At 30.6% G+C, this 22,173-nt stretch overlaps 1 protein-coding gene across 1 annotated transcript; it reads left to right on the forward strand.

Annotated features, from left to right (window-relative positions):
• The first annotated feature begins 9,069 nt into the window (after positions 1-9,069).
• On the forward strand, positions 9,070-9,731 carry LOC131033112 (LOB domain-containing protein 11-like). Its single transcript, XM_059217774.1, has 2 exons — positions 9,070-9,228; positions 9,354-9,731. Exons 1-2 carry the CDS (start codon positions 9,070-9,072, stop codon positions 9,729-9,731), a joined length of 537 nt encoding a protein of 178 aa, XP_059073757.1.
• The last annotated feature ends 12,442 nt before the right edge of the window (positions 9,732-22,173 follow it).

Below are 22,173 nucleotides of genomic sequence, written 5' to 3' on the forward strand. Positions count from 1 at the left end.
ATTTCTTATTGGGGGCCCATAAATAGAACTCATTTAAAAGTCTTGATAAATCAGAAGATTTTCCATTTTTTATGGGGGCCATAAAAAATGTGCACTCATGGAATTCCAGTTCATGTCTTATATGACTCGACAATTCAACCACAACCAACGGCGACCGAAAATTAAAAAATATATTAGCTTCAGTATACGACAAACACCTGAAGGAAGTTCGTGAAACCCCTGTGGATAAATCGCGATCGACTCCATTATTTATTTGCTCCAAACAGAGTCGAATGAGTAGAATTGGACTTTATTTCCTTCATAACATGAAGGCGTGCATGAGACTCATTTGCAAGTTGAGAAATGTACGCTTCACTTGCGTTCTCTAGAGTAGGAAGAAAGTGGTACGGTGGAGTATAAATTTGAGCTATTTATCATTATGTTATAGTGACAAAAATTCAAGTTAATTGAATTTGATGTATGGTTATGATTATTTATTGAGTCTTTTCAAACGTCGACTCAGCTGGGGTGTTTATTTTAAGCTCAGTATATAATTATGAGGTCACCTTCATAATTTTGATCTTGATTATTATAAATGCGAGTTCAATATGTTAGTTTATTCATAATTATTTTCACACTTTGTTCAGAATTTGGTTATGTATATAAACATTCATAATTTTATATTATGTTAATATATAAAAAGACATCAATTTGAATTCTCCACATACATAATAAAATATAGAAGACATGAAACCCAAGGACTTCTCGTTATATGAACATTTAAGAATGTTCATGTTCAAACATGGCTCTAGTATATTTCAACACACACAATCATCTAAGTGTATGTGAATAAGCTAGCAATTACTTTAGAATTGACATGCATGTCTAAAGCATGATGTCTACCATTGCATTTTCAAATACTACTAGCAAGAATGTGGAAGATGATATTATTATCTAGTAGCATATTAGCTAAGATTTCACAAGATAGAATCAAAAGATCATTATAGATAAATGAGTTCATAGATACAAATTAGATCTAGAAATTTAAATTGACCCTACACAAAGAAACTGCTCAAATTATGATTTCAAGTTATATAAATGATTGTCTAGGGCACATCTAAATTTCAAACAATGTATATCTTACTATCTTGATCAGTTGAAAAACCATTTTGTTAGCCATAAAGCTATGAAATCGATATGTTCATCTATCACTATATATAGTTTTATTATACTTTTATCTCTAATACATCTCATCTAATCCACTCCACTCTAGAAAATTATAAAATGTATTTTGAAATATATTTGATGATTTTACATAGATTAAACCTTAAAGAAAAATTCTCCTTCCTTTACATTTTGAAGAACTTGACTTTCCCAACATGCATTTAATAACTACAGTTTTAGATCTATTATAGTATTCTTTTTCTTATATTTATCATATATATTTATGTTGGTTTCCCTCTCATCTCCTTTTCAGATTTAAGGACATAATGCAAAACCTAATTTTCTAGCTCTACAACCCTAATTCTACACGACATCATAGTAGGTCTTAATTTGTCTTCTTTTATATGTTAATATCTATTAATTTCATATTTTATATGGTCCTTTAATTTGTTTCACAAGATGCATTCTTTCTTGATTCATTCATGCAATCATACTCTTTAGAGATGGATTTCATCCTTATGTTTATTATGTTTTATCATGTCTTAGGTTTTATGTTTATTATGTTTTATCATGTCTTAGGTTTCTCCTTGTTCATGTAGTTACTAAATACAAATTGTATGACATTAGAGTGTTGCAATTTTTCTATTTTATTTTATTTTTTCACACTTTTTCATAATTCATATAGAAAGGATCTATCATGTAATTTTTAAGAGGGTAAAAGAACAAAGTTGTGTCACACTTTTATAATGGAAATAGTTAATGCTGATTAAAATTTTTAAATTGAATCAATAGAAAGTGAAATATATGTTTTGAATTTTGAAATGATGCAAACTAATAAAATGTATATTTTTTGTGTATTTTATGTTTGTATATTTTTTTAAAATTTAAAAAATTATTTGAATATTCTTTGTTATAAAGTAAACACTATAATTTAGTTGATGATAAAATACTAAAATTGAAGTTACACAAGGCGTCACATTTTATATAGTAAATTTTACCATTTTTTCTTGAATTTGTTTTGTGCAAAATTATTTTTTTACTATTTTGTATGTATATATATTTTCCAATAAATTTGAAAAGTTGCGTGTACTAAAATATATCTCTTTCCATTTGGCATCACCATTTTTGTTAATTATTTATCTAAATTAGAAAATAATTATATCATCATGACATAGATTCTTTTCTCTAGTGCATTATTTTTTTTCAAAACTTTTAAATAAATTTTAATATTTTTTCTTTACGAGATAATCAACCTTATATTTTAGTTTTAAAAATAAAATATAAAATATAATTAAAATATTTAAGGATATATATTATAGAAAATTCACTTATAGATCTATCTAAAGGTATTTTAAATTTAAAAAAATATATATTTATAAGAGTAGGAGTTGTTGAAACATTGAGTTTTTTATTAATTTTTTTTTTGGGTAATTAGACCCTAAGTGGTATAAAATATACAATTGGCAGACAATTCCAATTAGAAAACTTGTGACCCATATATAAAATAGCCATAATGATCTCTATAGACCATATGTTTGACAAAAGATAATTTTTAGCTAGAATTACCTAAATTCACTTGCGTTGATAAGTTGGCCTAAAATGTGACACAAGTTTGTGCTTTTCCCCAAGAGTTTAATTATTTTATAGGTGATGATGAGCCTTATGATAATACTTTTGTTAATCACATGCTTCAGACTATTTTTTATGCATTCATAATAATATATTAGTTAATTATGATGGATATGTTGTTACTTATCTATGAAGGTTCTATAGACTCTTTTGTATGTGTAAAAATCAAGGCTTACTAGTTATATGCACAAATATAATGGTATCTCATTGATTGTAAATTTTAGATTTTATTTGAATTGTAAAAGTTTAAAATAGATTTATTTATCATGTTCTCTCTCTCTCTCTCTCTCTCTCTCTCTCTCTCTCTCTCTCTCTCTCTCTCTCTCTCTCTCTCTCTCTCTCTCTCTCTCTCTCTGTACATGTATATGTATATATATCAGATTATTTTTTGATTAAAATTGTATATTAGATATAATTCACATAAGAGTAGCATGTATTTACAACTAATTTATTATTTTTTTATCAAAATAAGTGGGGAAGGGCCCCCACCTATCACAAATCAGAAAACCATACCATCAAAACAAAACTAGAACCAGACCTGTCAGAAAAATAGCAAAACGGGGTAACCAAAAAAGAGACAGAAGGTCTAGAGTCAATAGAAAATAACATATTTTGAAGTAGACATTTTGGGATACTTACCTAACATCTGAAATAGAGAATGTCTAGACTTGTTAGTGGAAATTAGTCTCTTGCATTGAATAACGATTTAAGTAGATCCAACATTATAGTTTAAAATTTTACTAACCCATAGAAGAAAAAGCTGCATCAGAAAAATATATAGAAAGGATAGTATCATTGGGGTCAATATAAATATTAGAGGAAATACTAGAAGAATCATTAACACTATTTTGATCTTTAGGAACTATTTCTAAAGAATTTGTCTAGTAAACATCAACTGCAGAATTAGAAAAAGAAACCCTACATGCATCTATCATTTTATTGTTAGAAGTATATTTAGACTAGTGAATAACACCAATAGGTAAATTTTTAATAGGATAAAAGGGAGAAAAAAAAATTGCATCAAGAGAATATAAGGAAGTTAAGTAGCAAAACAACTTCATAGACTAACCTTGAGAGGAGGTTAATACAATTTTTTGTATAGATCTTTACAACAGTAATAGAAACTTAATAGAAATAAGCATAAATAGCATGCATACCACAACACATATACCTAGGGAAAACCCTATCAAAGAGAAAAACCCCACTCTCTAAAATCCACCCAATATATTATTCTTAAATCAACAATTGATTACAATATACTTATACAGGAAGCTTCTCATAGAAGTACCACTAATGGATATCTAGAGACAACTTAACAACTATTAGACTCTAATAATACATCACACACATAGCCACAATACAATGCCCTTATAATATAGTGCTTCCTTCTAGTAAAAAAAAAGTACATAAGATATGCACCATTAGATCTATGACCTAGCGATAAATGGTCAAGATTTACAATGATAAGTTATACATAAAATCTATCTTTATCAACTACTGAGCATTCTTGAAGCACTTTTGTAGCACATAAAAGGCACAAGTAGGAAAAATTGAGCATTCTTTATCTAACACTCTACACACACTTAAACTCTTTTGAACCATCTAAATACACCAGTACAATATTCAACACTCTAAATGTATTGGTATAATTTTAATTATTATTGCAAGGTTGAGACATTATTCTCCTAACAGATACGACCCTAGATCAAAAGGCACATTATCTGGACCAAGAGGAAAGGAAATAGGAATTTTTGAATCCTCTAAAATAAAATGATCCTTAGAAACATGATTAGTAATATAGTAAGGTTGTCATGTATAAAATTCTTCCACAAGATTGAGGATGACTACTTGTGAGAACTACATGATCAATTAGAGGCCAAATGACTTGTAGCAAATAGTGCCTACAACAAAAAGGAATCTCATCATAGTCCACTAGTTAATAGGTCAATATCTATCACTAACCAATAAGACAATATTACTTGGAAGAGCTTTAGACAAAAAAAGCTCTACAATAAGATGAGCATAGTAGGTATAAGAGAAAAAAGTAGATCATTTTTTTTCTTCTATCACTTGATTGTTTCATTATTTTTATTTATATTTTATATTATTTATCTCTCATTTCTCCATTGCCTTATCTTATCTAGTTACTCTTAGCTAGCTATCTCTTATTTTTATGATATTTTTCTCTTATAGTTTGATATTTTATTTTCTTATCTTATGATACTCATGACTATTTGATCCACCCACATGATCGTATACTATTTTTATATAGATTCTTTGAGTACTACCTATTTTCCTATATTTACGAATCTAGTTTCTTATATCATTATCCTATTTATACTTGCAATAATTCATCTATCTTCTTAAGGAATTTTCTCAATTACTTAAATATTATTATTATTACTATTACTATTAATATTACTATTACTATTACTATTATTATTATATCTACCTACATTTATTATTGGTTTCTTGATCTCTTATTTTTATATCAAATTAATAAAGTTCATTATTTTTTATTGTTTAACTATGATTTCAATTTTTTTATCTTTCTATTCAACTGATGATGTTTATACCTCATAATTTTAGTATTTTTTACTTCGAGTAATGTCAACATTATTACATTTTTCAATCCTTTATTACAAATATTAATCTCACATCACTATTCAGCTAATCGTATAATAGTGTCCAATTTGTGAGACATATTAGATTTTAATTGAAATCAATTTATTTATAGAAATGTTCATGAGTTAAAAAAAGAATGGTTTTGTCTAATGGGTTTATATTAAAGCCCCTTATATTTAACCCCCTCACGTGGAAATTACTAATCTCAAATGAAATGCATGATAAAGAGTCTTCTACACAATGCGAAGAAACAAAATTTACCTTTTTGGAGATTAAATTAAGTCACTCAAAAAGGTCATTTTGTAAGTAACCTTTAGTGTTAGATATCGGAAAATTATAATGTGTATTGTTTTTCATGAATATGAAATATATTCAAATTCATATAACTACTATAGGTCTATTATAAAAATAATGACATATGTTAAAAATAATTTATAAAAATCACAATTTATTTTAAAAATATAAAGAAAATCAATTGCACTCCATATGGATGTCCTTGTTTAATTAATAAAAAGAAGATAATTTTGATAACTACACTAAGAGAAATGTGATACAAATAATATAGGTCTAAAATTTTAGTTAGTACTAATTCAAAAGCTATTGATAGATAACATATTTAACAAAAAATATCAAATATATATATGCGTCAGAAATTGAAGTTATTTATTTAGTTCTACGAAATCATGGAAAGATTTTATTTGAGGTGGAAGTTTAAAAATATGGAATAGTAGTCAATAAAAGTAATAGTAAAATAGAAATATATTAAAAAATATAAATATAAATGGTATGAGTACTTATTTAGTATTTTTAAGTTATAACTTTAATCTAGATAGAAAATTTTACAAATCATTACTTTACATCATTTGTATATTATTGATCACTTATTTTATATAATCTAAACCAATTAAAAATATATTGATTTTGGCTTTCCCACTTAGGATGGATAGTGTGACACACTATCATGAGATGAATTGTGTTTACATCACAATCTCATATGGCTATATCTTATAAGTTATCATGGTATTATTACTATTTATGTTTCATAGAGTGTATAACCCTTTCTGTTATATTGTTATATCTTACTTTGAACATTATCTATTTGTTCTTATACATGCCTATAATAGGTAGCATTATGTTATTCTCCTTTTTGTATTAATCATGAATTGTCCTACATTACGAAAATTTTTATTTACATTGAGATTATATTGTAATATTACATACTTTCAGATTAGATCTATGTAACCATGGACCCTTCTCCATCTATTGGTCATGTTCTATTCCAACCTTTGGTGGAGTTTTTTTTTTCCTAGTTAGCTTTATGCCCCTGATATTGACAGTCTTATTGACAAGATTCCCCCTCTTTCTACCTTTTGTTTTGGTATTTGAAATGATAGTATTTATTGAAATGTTGTTCATCAATGGAGGAAATATCATTCTTCACCCTCTCCCCAAACTCTTCCTCAAGTTGTGGGTGCTTTTATCTACCCAACTTTCAAGTGGGTTACTAGTTCTTCTACTAGTGTGTTGTATGTGGTTTGTTTTGGCCTTTTCTATCAAAGCTTTGATCTTGACCAATTGTAAGTTGCCTTTATAGACTATATTTGTTTAGGGTCAACACCCTTGTTTTGCTACTATTTAACATAAAAACCACATACTTTGAGATTATATTGTAAGAATACATGAAAAACAACTAATCCAAAATTGTTTTAATATGAGGACATTGTAGGACAATCATTGACAAATGCATCTATCTCATCCAATCTCATACTCATCTTAATTCCTGTGAATCACCTAGTAACCATTTTATGATTCACATGTGAATTTGGAAACTGTGTTTAATGTCAATGCATTTTTAAATATTACAAACCTTAAAAAATAGAACTTAAGAATTTGAAAGGGATGTCATTATCTAGTATAATCTTTTTGTTTTAAGAGTTCACAAAGTACAATTTCTAGATCATTAGACACTAAGTTTGTAGTTATGGATCATTTTTTTAGGTGTAAACTAGGTCCAAAATAGTGATATTGAACCAACATAGAGTAAAGAATATTATACTTCTAATCCTCATATACAACAATCTAGGACATTTACAAATTTTAAGGTGTCTAGATGTCTTTATTTTCATCAAATGACACACATTCTATGGTTAGAAAGCTAAGAAATATCTTTCTTCATTTATTATTATTTATGGTATGATTATATTTTTTGTTTGATATTGACTAATATGGTCCACCCATTCTAAGCACACAGTGAAAGTATATTGGTTTGTATTTAGTTTCTTTATTTTGTTAATTAACCTAAGTTACACCTTAAGGATAATTTTTTTTTTTTTTCAATTATGAGTTTGTATGTATATGTAAATGTACACAGACATATTTGTGTCTTAGTGTGTAATCAATACATTTCATATCAGTCATTGATTATATTGAACATATACGCATGTGATTGCATAAGTCATTATATGTCTAGTATATGAACAACTTAAACTTAAAAATTGTATGGTAGTGTTTGTTCAATTTTATATAAAATAGTATCATTTTTTTAGTAAACTCACATGAGATAGGAAATTGTGGTGATATATCAAGTATTATACATTATTGTATTTGTATGTATATGAAGTTTTAGATGTTTCTTTCTTTCACCATTTGACTACTTAACATTTGAAGAATAAATTTAAATGGATAGCATTATAGGAAAATTATATCAGCTGTAGGCTAAACTATCAAATTTAGCCCATACATGGAATTAGCCAAATGTGTGATTTCATCCTACTTCTAAAATTTGAAATTTAATATTTCTCAAGCTAAAGATTTTAAAATCTATAATTTATTATTTCTAGAGTCAAATTTTCTAAAATTTGAGTACTGCACACCATTTTTCAGAATTGACTATTTAAGGCCATGTATTTAAAGATGAACCCTAGTCCGTCAATGTTGTATAGAAAGATACATGAAAGAGGCATTCAACAAAGAAAGAGATTATTACTTGGTTGTATTATCTCTACAAGAAAACTGTTTACAAAGATACATAAATTGGTGTATCTTGTATTTTTGGTCTTTTCAATATTGTCACACACAAGGAGTTTGAATAATGGAAAATAAGTTTGAAACTATGATCTTTGCATACAAGACTCTTAATAGATATTTGTCTACAAAACATTATATATGATACGATATTAGCTAAAGATAAGCTATTTTTTTAAACCTAAATATAAAAGACAAAATTGTATAGAGAAATGTAATCGTAGTCAAAATAATTTTTAATTTAATGTAAAAATATATTAAAATAAATAGATAGTCTTAGATGCTCCTCTTTCATTTACATCTTTATTTATTTTAGTATAACTTTAATTTGATTTGTATAATTAAAATATTATTGTTTGATTTGTATTGATTGCGATGCAATTGACAACATTAGCTGTATGAAAACACAATAGGTTTAGTTTATTGTCTCTAGCACCTGATTCATTTCAATTCAACATTCATACACCAATCATATTTTATGACTAGCCGACCTTTAGATGACGTATAATGGACCCAATTCATACATGTCATCTTTTGACATCACATTGTTGTTGGAAGAAAAATGTTCTATTTATCTATCGACCACTAAACCTTTTTTCCCAAATCGATCTAATCTCGCTCTATTAACTTTCGTTCCACCTGGATCAGATGGCTCGTCTTGTTTATCCGTGTGCTGCTTGCAAGATTCAACGAAGAAGATGTGGAGATAAATGCGTGCTCGCTCCTTATTTCCCACCAGACGATACTCACAAATTCTTAGTTCTACACAAATTCTTTGGAACAAGAACCATTGTAAAAATGCTTGAGGTATGGATAAAATGTTTTCTCAGATCTTGGCAATATTACTTTTCAATCAAAACATTTTCAATGATTCAACTGTTTATGCGTTTTCCAAATATAAATGACTTTTGAACGACTTTATGTATACTCAGATCGAAATTACAACGCAGATTTTATTTCAACAGCATTCCTTTCTTGTGCAGGATATTCCGGCTGAGAGGAGAGCAGATGCTGTAACAAGTCTGGTTTATGAAGCAAGTGCGAGATTGAATGATCCAATCTACGGTTGCGCTGGCGCCATCTGTCGATTGCAGAAGGAAGTATTACACCTTCAATCAGAACTGGCAGCCACTAAGGTAGAGCTGCTCAATACACAGGCTAATCTTGCGTCTCTTGCCACCGGCTTTTGCAATGTCGGTGGAGCAAAAACTGGTATGGATTTAGTGCACCAAAACGATCCATTTAGTAATAACGAAGCAATAGATTTGCAAGATGATGACGACCCGTTTAGATTATGGGCGCCACTGTGAAACTGTTAGGGTTATCTGAAGCCATTCCCTCATATCAGGTGAATCTGTTATATATAGCTTTAAAAGCATTCCTTAATCTGGGATCAAGTATTTTTAATGATGTTTATAGGTCTGTTCGCTGTCGTCGCTGGAGTTGCCAAACAATGATTAGTAGTTCATACACTGTAATAGTCGCGGTGGATACATTTACATTATTATAAACTGGTTATATATTCGCCAAACTGAACCATGGTTTCCCTCATTAGGTTCCATTAATGTCATCTACATGTTAAAACATCATTTTATTGTTTTAACGGTTAATAATAACAGCAGTATCACCCATAGGTTAATGGGTATGTAGATTTTTTTTTGTGATGAGAGTGAATTCTTGTTAAAAATAGATAATGTAACGAGTATGCATTTCTTTTAATTTGGGAATTTATTTTTAATTAAGATAATTGAGTGTTTGATAGGCTTAAATCCTATTACAAATAGGATAATTTCGCAATTTGTTATATTTATTTATTATTTTTTATTATGTAGTTTCAAATTTGTACAAACATTTTCATTGTTGACATTTGATGATGATCAGCATTAGGTTAATTTGATAAAACAATATTAATTATAATCATTGTAATGTTCAACAATACTTCAGTCTTTCTAGTAGTTTCAAACTCAAACTCTTCTTTACCTTCGGAGCCCTGCTCCCTATTGGCTGCCCTTGCCTCTCGATCACTATGGCCCTTGCCTAGGTGTCCCCTATATCTATAGCTGGTGTTTCTCGTGCCTTGACTGATCCTACTCCTACTGTTCCTTCCTTAAGTTCTACTAACACTCCTCTGAATCCTTCCGGGGTTCTCTTGAGCAAATGACTTATTTCTTCCTTGGTACCAAATTCACTCTCTCCGGATTGTCAAGTGCCTCTAATAGGCTTCATGTATTTGAAATGATGTTTATAGGTCTGTTGACTGTTGTCACTGGTGTTGCCAAACAATCGGGACTAGTTCATTCAATGAAATGGTGGTGGTGGATATATTCACCAAACTCAGCCACGGTCTCCCTACATAGGTTCCACCAATGTCATTTTCATCTTCCAACATCATTTTTTTTTGGTAAGCGGTATTTTAAAAGTGCTGAACATTATTGCTGTTCGAATTTGGGAGTCTTGGTGGCAGTTTCATCAAGCAAGGATTTGAACTTTGATTGCTATTTCACCAAACAAGTGTTTTAACTGCTGCATTATATGGGTCGCCTCCTTCAAATATCATTATATTATTTTAAGAGAACATTAATATTAGTAATTAGACACATAGCAATGGGTATGTGAATAGTTTTATGATGATAGGGATTTTTTATGTTAATAATAGATAATATAATTAGTATATATTTATTTTAATTTTTAAATTTGTTTTTGATTAAGTTAAGTTTGGATTTTCACTAGATCCAAATGATATTATAGAAATGATAATTTGGAAATTTGTTATATTTATTTATTTATGATTGTTTTTATTGTGTAGTTTCAAATATGTTAAAACACTTTTATTGTTGACATTTTGATGATCAACTTGCATATATTTTATTTAATAGTTCTAATTATGGTCATTGCAATGGTTAACAATATTGAAGTATGCATGAAAGTTCTAATAACTATTGAGTGTTTATAACTCATCCAAATTCAAACAAACACTCTAGCCTTAATATCATTGGGTGCATATATAAAGTAAAATCATAATATGTGTTCATTAAAAAAATTAAACCATACATAATAAGTAAAATTAGTTTTTCTTATTAAATTTATCTTGCTTTGGTAAAGTGATTCCTTTAAGTTGATAAGATACCGAATAACTTGACTATATCTATGTTTAGAATGTTTATACAAAATCTCAATTTAATAGCTACTTATGTTTAAAAATTCTTTAATAAAATCCTAATCATTCTTATAAATGTTTCCAAGCTAATTTATATGATAAGATTGCTTGGAAAATGTCTACTATCCAAATGTCACAACAATCAACACTTAAAGAATAGTTCTATCTAACCTATGTACTCAAAGTATAGTAGGATACATCCAATCTCATAAGTCTCTATCTTTTTGTCTCTTTCTTTTCCAATTAGTTTAGGATAATTTTAATTATGCCTCTATTAATTAGAGTTTTGCATGCACCTAAATGGATTCTCTTTTTCTACAATCATCTAGTATCCATTCTTTACTAACATTGATGCAATTTCAAATGAAACTTCATCATTCCTTGATAATTTATTATCACAACTTTTTCTTTCCTAAAATGATATGAGAATTATTTTATATTGCTACCAAACATAAGATTATATCCATTCACCTTATATGATTCACTAAGTTATAACAATTCATATCTAGAAAATTTCAATACAACAATGGAACTCTGCAACTAGGGTTTAGGGTTTTCAAGGATTTATGTGTTCTTCTATTGTTTCCGATAGGCAAGGAGATGGGAAAGTTAGGTAGGGTACCCCATGAGCCTCCCCATCCAAATAGATGCAAAAGTCAAAAGAAGGGTGTCAAATCTACGTATCTCTCCCTATCCTCTTTGTCATACAACTTGCGATTTTTTTTGCTAAGGAAGATCCTATTTCTTATGCACAAAAGAATTGATAGGTGACAAATCTTTCTAAATGAATTTTGGAAAACTATTGGACATTCTCAAATCTTCCTCAAGGTACATGAATTTGAGGTGGATGTCATTGATGATCTATTAAATATTGTTGGAGTTGTTGGATTTGGTTGGTCATTGCTGCTACTAGGATATGTTGTTGTCATTGATGTCAACATATTCCTGTAATTTATTCCGGTGAGTTTGGGAAGATCTTCTAGTCCGGTTTTGTAGTTTCGTTATGTTGATCACTATTTTGTAGAATTCGGTATTTCCTTTGGTATATTCCGGTGTGATCAGAACTTTTGCTAAGGTTTTGGGATATTGTTTATGATGACCTTGTGTATCTTCAATTCATATGGTTCATGATTTGGTGGCCCACAAGTTATCTTTCTTCATGGCAGTTGCTGATTGGTTGTGTTCTTAAGCTTTCTGATGTTGATCGATAAAGATTTGATAAGTGGTGTTGGTACAACTATTGGTAATGATTCTAACATACTTTCTGGTGTTTCCTAGTCATGTCCTATTTGTTTTGGTGATCCGCATTGATCATTGTGCGAGTTTTTGGTTGTTTTCATCAACCAGTGTTGATTTTCGTGTTATGCGGTATTTCTGGTGGTTTAGCATGTTGCGGTTGATCTTGGCATGATTTTTCGGTGGATGTGATCATTGGGGAATTCAAATTAGGTCAATTCTATGTTATATAAATCATTATATTGGTTTGATGGTTGATCTCTATATCGTGTACTATAATTTTGTGAGTTGAGGGTTAGGGTTTAGCCAACCTTGTTATCAAGGCTGATGAATTGTATATATAGGTGAATTATTCACTGAGTTTTGGTGTCGGTATTGTGTTTGTATTATCAGAGAGTTAAATATGAGAAAAAGATATTTATCATTTAGTGAAGTGTTGAGGTGAGATTGATGTTGTAGAGAAGACAACTATGCTTAACTGAAACTATCATCAGGCAATTGTAGATGCTATCATTGTAGTTCATTTATTCCAAATTTTAGTCCAAATCATATCATAAGTTAGTGAGACTTCTCTGAGGTTTGTAGCCTTCTTGCCATATATATTTTAAGAAGTGATCTCTAGCCAATGTGCCTAAATGCATGTGCATTCCCCATTGTAATATTTTCACATACTATGGTAGAGTATCATCTTACTGTGGGTAGGTTCCCACCATGATTTTTTGCTTAACCAGGTTTCCCATATCAAAAATCTTGGTGTTATATGTTGTGCTATTATTTTTCTTATCTATTTGTTACTACAGTTTATCAGTTTATGATTTGGAGTTTAATTTTATGCATTTGGTGAAGACTCATTCAACCTCCCCCTCTCAGTCTTCCTTCTTGATTGTTTCTAACAATTGGTATCAAAGCTAGATCCTCTGATAGAAGCTTAATCACTTGAGGAAATCTGGGATGGCAACTCAAGGTATTCTTTTCAAGAAGGACAATCTGAGGTTTGATGGAAGTAACTATACTGTATGGAAGAGCTAGATGGAGGTGCACTTGAACTATCTTGGAGAGGATTACAGGAAGATTACTAAGAATATCTAAGTTGTTACTCATAATGGACCATCCAATCTTGATGAGGTTAAGGAAGAAAAATATAACATTAGAGCGAAGGAAGCATTGCTTAGTGACCTAGCTGATTTTGAAATGATAAACGTTATGGGACTTCAAACTGCACATGAGATCTAGGATAAGCTTGAGATCCAATATGAAGGTGATAGTCAAGTGAAAGTTGCCAAGTTCTAGAGCTTGAAGGGAAAGTACAAGACATTGAAGATGAGAGATGATGAGAATATACATTCTTGCATGGCTAATTTGAATGAACTTGTCCTTGGTATCAGATGTGTTGGTGAAAAGATTGAGGAGATGAAATTGTTGCTAAGGTGCTGAGATATTTGCCTCTTGCTTATAAACATAAGGTTGACCATATTGATGAGATCTATATTTTTACTACATTAACATGAGATATGTTGGTTGGAAAACTTGTTGCATTTGAGCTGAACAAATTCGGAGAAGCACATGGAAAATCTAAGACTGCATTTAGAGCATCAACATCTGTATCCAAGGCAAGAAAGGAGAGAGGTAGCAGAGAAACAAAGAGAGCTTGATGGGCTTGAAGTATTGATTGCTCAGAGATTTCCTAGAGGTTCTGATAAGTATGATGGAAAGTTGGCTTTTAAATGTTTTTCTTGTAATAAGATATGAATTTTTGCTTCTAGATGTCTAGAGAGAATGGATATGTATGGAAAATATGATAAGATTGATAAGAATGATAGGAATGATAGATATGAGAAGCATGAAAGTATGATAAGCCTTATAAATCTAACCAAAAGTTTAGGAACTAGAAGAGCTGTTATTATATTGCAGATGAAGGTGTTACAGATGAATCAAAAGGAGATGAAGTTGTGTTTATTGCCATTAAAGAAAATAGACCTATTCTTTTTGATTCCACTAGATGTTCTATTGAGGAGAAACCCTTTGTTGCTAAGGTAGAAGAAAAGGGTCAATGGGTGATTGACAGTGCCTGTTCACATCATATGACTGGTGATAAAAGAAAATTTGTAAGCATGGAAAGGTATGATGGTGGAATAGTTAGATTTGCAAATGACAAAGCCTGTGTAATTCATGGGAGAGGTTCTATTTCTTTTGATGGTAAGCACAAGACTGATGATGTATTGTATGTTGAAGGTTTGAAACATAGTCTTTTGACTGTTGGACATATGGTTGACAAGGGTTATGATCTACATTTCAAGGATGGTAAATGAAAGATCTTAAATGCCTCTAGTATAGAGATTGCATCTGGGACTAAGACTGAAGGTAACATTTTTCATTTGAATGCTGGTGCGAAAAGTTGTTCGATTTCTCAAATAGATGAGAGTTGGTTATGGCATAGAAGAATGTCTCATGTAAACTTTGATTCATTGATTAAGATCAGTTCTACACAAGTTGTTAGATATTTGCCTAAGATTGTTAAACTTGTTAATCTAGTATGTAAAGAATGTTAGTTGGGTACGCAAACAAGAATTTCTTTCAAGAGTAAGCAATATACATCTAATGGATTTCTGGATCTTGTGCATACTGACCTGTGTGGAGCTACAAATGTTAGAAGTGTACAGGGTGATAAATGCTTTATGCTGCTAATTGATGATTATTCCAGGATGATGTGGGTTGTCTTTTTAAAGGAAAAATCAGAAGCATTTGAGATATTCAAGATATTCAAAGCTAAAGTTGAAATTGAGTCCAGATTGAAGCTGAAGTGTCTAAGATCTGATAGTGGTGGAGAATTTTGTTCTGGTGAGTTCAATTCATTCTATGAGATGCATGGAAGCAAAAGACAACTATTTGCTCCTAGAACCCAACAACAAAATGGAGTTGTAGAGAGAAAGAATCATATTGTTTTGGATGCTGCAAGAACCATGTTGTTTTAAGGAAATATTTTGAAGGTCTACTGGAGAGAAGCTATTAGCACTATAGTCTATACATTTAACAGAGTTCATATCAAAAGTGATACCATTAAGGCCCCTTATGAGCTTTGGTTTGGTCATGTTCCTACTATGAAATATTTCAAAGTTTTTGGTAGAAAATGTTATATCAAGAGAGATAAGGATATTGGAAAGTTTGATGCTATAAGTGACGAAGGTATCCTTTTGGGATATGTTACAAAGAGAAAAGCCTACCGGTGCTATAATAAGAGACAGAGAAAGATAGTTGAGAGTGCAAATGTGAAGGTGGATGAGAACCTTGGGAAGGAGATCAAAGCTTATGATGATGGCCAACATGTTGTTTTAGCTCTTATTTAGCTTGAAGAGCCTAAGCCGAATGATCTGGTAGAGATTGTTAATTTGGATGTTGCTTGTGCTAATGATGATGTGCAGGTTCCTGAGGATTAGAACAAATAGAAGACTTTGAGGTATGTTAAATTGAATCATTCCGAGAATCAGATTATTGGTGATAAGAATAAAGTTGTAATGACTACAAGGTTAGCTACAAAAGAAGTATGTTTGATTTCTAAGATTGAACCTAAATATGTTGTTGAAGCTTGTAAAGATGACAACTAGACAAGAGCCATGGAAGAAGAGTTAGATCATATTCAAAAGAATAACACTTGGGAACTTGTGACTAGACCTAAGGATAAAAATGTAATTGATAGTAAATGGGTTTTTAGGAATAAATTGAATGAAGTCGGTGAAGTAGTCAGAAATAAAGCTAGACTGGTATGCAAAGGATATTCATAGCAAGAAGGAATTGATTATGAAGAAATTTTTACTCCGGTTGCCACAATTGAAGTTCTTAGACTGTTACTTGCTTATGCTACTTATAAAGATTTCAAGGTATATCAGATGGATGTCAAATTTGCATTTTTGAATGGTGTTCTAAAGGAAGAAGTTTACATTGAACAACCTAATGGATTTCACTATCGGATGATAGAGAGATGGTATATAAGATAAAGAAAGTACTTTATGGATTGAAACAAGCTCCTAGAGCCTAGTATGCTAGACTAGACAAATACTTTTTGAAATTGGGATTTACTAAAGGTGCTGCTGACAGTAATCTGTACTTTAAGATTGAAAATGATAACATTTTGGTTGTTGATGTCTTTTTTTATGACATTATTTTTGGTGGTGATGATGATATGAGTATAAATTTTTCTGGTGATATGCAAAAAGAATTTGAGGTGTCGATGATTGGTTAGATGAAGTTTTTCTTAGGTTTACAGATTGCATAGACAAGAAAAGGTATCTTTATATCTCATACTAAGTATGTGAATGAATTGTTGAAGAAGTTTGGAGTAGATTATTACAAACCACTTGGAACTCCTATGGCAACTGGTTGTAAATTGTCCAAAAATGATGAATCTCTAAAAGGTAATCAAAGTTTGTACAAATCTATGGTTGGTGGGATGATATATCTTACTCAGACTATGCTTGACATTATGTATGTTGTGTGTATGGATTATAGATATCAATCTGATCCAAAAGAGAGTCATGTCACTGCTATTAAGAGGATATTCAAATATTTAAAAGGAACTGTGGATTATGGTCTATGGTATGCGAAGAATGATTATTTCATGTTGTGTGCATACAATAATGTAGATTGGGCTAGTGATGTTGATGATCGGAAGAGTACTACCAGTGGAGTATTCTTTTTCTGTAATAAGTTGGTTTCTTGGGCTAGCAAGAAACAAGATTCAATATCCTTATATGCTGTTGAAGTTGAGTACATTGTTGCTGCTAGTAATTGCACTCAGATAGTTTGGATGAAACAAATATTGAAAGATATCAAATTTATTCATGATGAACCTATTGTTATATATTGTGATAATTTTAGTTCTATAAACATGTCAAAGAATCCGGTGCAACATTCAAAGACTAAGCATACTTGAGAGAGCAAGTCAGTGAAGAAAAGGCGAAGCTAGAATATGTATCTACAAAGAAACAAATTGCTGATATTTTCACTAAGCCTTTGCCCATAGATACATTTGTCTATTTGAGAGACAACTTAGGGGTATCCATCCCTTTTGATAAAAACTAGATGCATTGAGTTGCATCAATCCGGTGGATTTTAGAGCCTTATTGTTTTATCTGGATTGATGAGTTGATGTTGCTCCTTTGCTGGAGTAGTCAGTTGATTTGGTTGTGTATCTCAGGGGGAGAGAGATTCATGTTTCTGTTTTGGGAGAGAGTTTGGTTTTTCTATTTTGGATATCTTTGGCATTGTTGTCAAAGGGAGAGAGTGATCATGTGAAAAAATGCATGATCTATCTTAGTCTTAGGGGGAGTTTGCTGGTGATATCTTCTTTCTTTGCATTGACTAATTTTCACATTCATATGTTTCCATCAATGCCAAAGGGGGAGATTATTGGAGTTGTTGGATTTTGTTGGTCATTGTTGCTGCTAGGATATGTTGTTGTCATTGATGTCAACATATTCTTGTGATTTATTTTGGTGAGTTTGAGAAGATCTTTTGATCCGGTTTTGTAGTTTTGTTATGTTGATTAGTGTTTTGCAGAATCCGATATTTCCTCCAGTATATTCCAGTGTGATCAGATCTTGTGCTGAGGTTTTAGGATATTGTTTGGGATGATCTTATGTATCTTCATTTTAGATGGTTCATGATTTGGTGGCTTGTAAGTTATCTTTCTTCATGGCAGTTGCTTATTCGTTGTGTTCTTAATATTTCTAATGTTGATCAATGAAGATTTGATAAATGGTGTTGGTGTAGGTGTTGGTGACTATTCTAACATGATTGTTAGTGTTTCCTAGTCATGTCCTATTTTTTTTGGTGATCTGTATTGATCCTTGTGCTAGTTTTTTGGTGGTTTCATCATCTGGTGTTGATTTTTATGTTATGCAATATTTCTCGTGGTTTAGCATGTTGCGGTTGATCCTGGCCTGATTTTCGGTAGATGTGATCATTTGGGAATTAAATTAGGTCCATGCTATGTAATATAAATCATTGTATTGGTCTATTGGTTGATCTTTGTATCGTGTAATGTAATTTTGTGAGTTGAGGGTTAGGGTTTAGTCGGCCTTGTTATCAAGGCTAATGAATTGTATATATAGGTGAATTATTCACTTAGATTTGGTATCGCTATTATGTTAGCATTATCAGAGAGAGTTGAATGTGCAAATAAAAGATTTATCATTCAGTGAAGTGTTGAGGTGAGATTGGTATTGCAGAGCAGATAATTGTGCTTAACTGAAACTGTCATCATGCATTTGTAGATGCTATCATTGCAATTCATTTCTTTCAGATTGTAGTCCAAATAATATTGTAAGTCAATGGTACTTCCCTAAGGGTTGTAGCCTTCCAGGCATATATCTTTTGAGCAGCGAGCAGTAGGCAGTGCACTTGAATGCATGTGAATTCCCCATTGTAATATTTTCACATACTTCTATAGAGTATCATCTTATTGTGGGTAGGTTCCCACCATGGTTTTTCCTTTAACTAAGTTTTCCATAGCAAAAATCTTGGTGTTATGTGTTGTGATGTTATTTTTCTTCTGTTTAGTTTAATTTTTTGCATCCAGTGAAGACTAATTCACCCCCCTCTCATTCTTCCTTCTTGATTGCTGCTAACAAATATGACTATTGTTTAGTTGAGGCTCTCTTTTGTTCATAAGTTTCATGTCTTTAGACCCAATATTGATCATATTAGGGGTTTGGTTGATTGATCCTAGAAACTAAAGGGTAGTGTTAAAATAAGTTCTATGGAAAATGGTCTTTTCCTATTTAGTTTTGTCACTAAAGACTAAAATGATCTTATTAAGGTTCCCAAGGGAGGTCCTTGGTCCTATGATAGCAACTCTAAAAAAAAAAATCTCTTTGTATGTGCAACCAAGGTTTTGACCTATCTGTGGATCTCTAGGGTTAGTGGCTTTGTCTTGGATAGACCTTCCTACCTTGTGATTGGATTTCAAGAATATTTGGGTGTTTAAGGGGATTGCAAACCTGTTTGGTTATCTTTTGGCAGATGATAGAGTCACTCTTCAAAAATATTAGCCGATCTTTGCTAGATTTTGTCTTAATGTGGTTGTTAACTCAATCCTCCCTTCTAGTGTTACTCTGAAGTCAAAGTATGGCTCATGGTATAAGCCTATTGAATATGGTAATGCAAGGGTATTATATCTAAATTCTAATACATATCATCATTTAAGTTTTAAATATAGAGAACAACACTTTATAAAGAGCCAACCAAGGATGGTTATAAGCTTGTACCATCAAATTGACTCTAGTAAGTAGATTATTGGGAAGTATATGAGTGCTCCACATTTCATGGTTATTGATACTAACTATAGTATATGGTTAGTGGGAGCACAACATATGGTTAATGGTACTAGACCTCCTATGGAGGAGCATAACAAACAAACAAAATGTTGTTGGGAAGAAAAAAGAGGTGGTGGTTCATTTGGAGGTGTCAAATTATTCAAAATAATTGAAGAATAGTAAACGTGTGTTGAAAATTCATGAAAATAATAGAGAAGGTCAAGACAAGCAAGGAGATAAAAATGATAAACAAGTCGACCCTTTATTTGAGTAGGGTTGATCAAATCTAGGAGTTAGAAGGTAATAAGGAAGAGTGCCTCAGAAGGATAATAGGGTTGATTTACCAAATAAAATGGAGGTTATTCATGCTAAAAATTTGGAAGAAAATAAAGAAAATGCACAACTCTAAATGTTTCTAATTTGATCCTTGAATGAATCATTTATCTTCAGGAAATATAAATGACTAGAAGATATTTCTCACAAAGGTAAGGTGTGTATATATTTTTTATTTGTATGAAAATAATTGTAAACTATTGGCCTTGTATTTACCCCTATTTATTTAACTCTAGAGTTTGAACATGCATCATTTTTTATTTTAAATTTAAATTTACTTAAAAAATTGACTCCTACATATTTTAAATTTAAATATATTTTTAAATTTTAGACAAACATTTTTTTTTTTAAAAGCACATCAAATTCACTATTTCCTCTCTAGTATTTTTAAATCTCATTCCTCTAATTCTTCAACTCTAATCACATCAACATGTTTTGCCCTAGTTTTTATGGGCTAGTTCATATTTTTATTTCTATTGGGTCCTGGATGGTTTTTGTTTAAGACAGTTTTTGGCTTATTTTTATGACTTTGGGTTTTTGGTCCCTGTAAAAACAGTTTTCCCCTCTAATCAAAATATAATTTTTAAAAATATTTGGACACTACATAAAATTTACTAGTTCCTCTCTAGAGTTTGTAGATCTCATTTCTTAACCTCTTTAATTGTGGGTTTTAACATAGTTTTCACATCTCTTCAAACCCTAGAATAGATTCATTTATTTTTAACATAGTTTCAAGATATATACCTAAATCACTTACATAATTTATAATTAACTATATTTTGACATTGTATTAAATTTGGAGATGTCATTGATATAAATTTGCATATATGGGTAATTAACATATATGATTTAATGTTATCCTTTTATATTGGAATCTTTATACCAAGTATACACCTCTTAGAACCTTTATGCACTTTCTATTGAACCTAAACCATATATTTGAGGGTATTGAGTACCTTACCTACCATCAAGTATTATTTTCAATGATTAATATAGGATCAAGTGAAATATATGTATGATAATTAAAATGCATGATTGAATACTAACTTGTTAGTATATAATGATCAGGATGATTTTTTACAATTTTCCTACTTCTAATTATGCGCATGTATAAAAAATTTGATACCATATGCATGTTCACTACTTAAAACAATGTTTCACTTTTATCTATCTTTTACAAGTTTATATAGCTATGCATCTTAATTTTATAACCACATCCTCATGATAGATTTTCACACATGGAAAATGTATTTTGATGGATCACAATCTCAAAATAGTTTAGGAGAAATGGTACATATAGATAATATCTACAAATATAAGGCTCTTAATATAAAATTTCATCATACCTTTTCCTTAACAACAATTCCATTTAGATATTTATTGATTCTCAACTCATATATGACAAGTCACTTGTACATTCAAATTCAATGAGCAATGAAATGACCAAAATAAGGATTACAATTACATAGTTGAGTGAATTTCTTGTGTAAATGCTTTAATAATCATGGACACTTTAGAATTTTTTCAAATTCTACATTTTTTTGGCATATTGTTTGAAATTTTGTACTCCTATAAGCACTCCTTTGTTAGCATCATACTTACAGGAACCTTTAGGAAATATATGGGTAATCAATGCTTCAAGCTCATATAGCTCTCTTTCTTTCTTAACTATATCTCTCCTTTCTCTTTCATATCTGGATATCCTGCACTCATCAG

The sequence above is a fragment of the Cryptomeria japonica genome, chromosome 3, assembly GCF_030272615.1.
Source record: "Cryptomeria japonica chromosome 3, Sugi_1.0, whole genome shotgun sequence".
NCBI classification, from domain to species: domain Eukaryota; kingdom Viridiplantae; phylum Streptophyta; class Pinopsida; order Cupressales; family Cupressaceae; genus Cryptomeria; species Cryptomeria japonica.

Excerpts from the sequence above, each read along its gene's own strand:
- LOC131033112 (XM_059217774.1), top strand. The coding sequence starts at position 9,070 with ATGGCTCGTCTTGTTTATCCGTGTGCTGCTTGCAAGATTCAACGAAGA. Across the intron at positions 9,229-9,353 it reads CCATTGTAAAAATGCTTGAG|ATCGAAATTACAACGCAGAT; the intron begins GTATGGATAAAA and ends ATGTATACTCAG.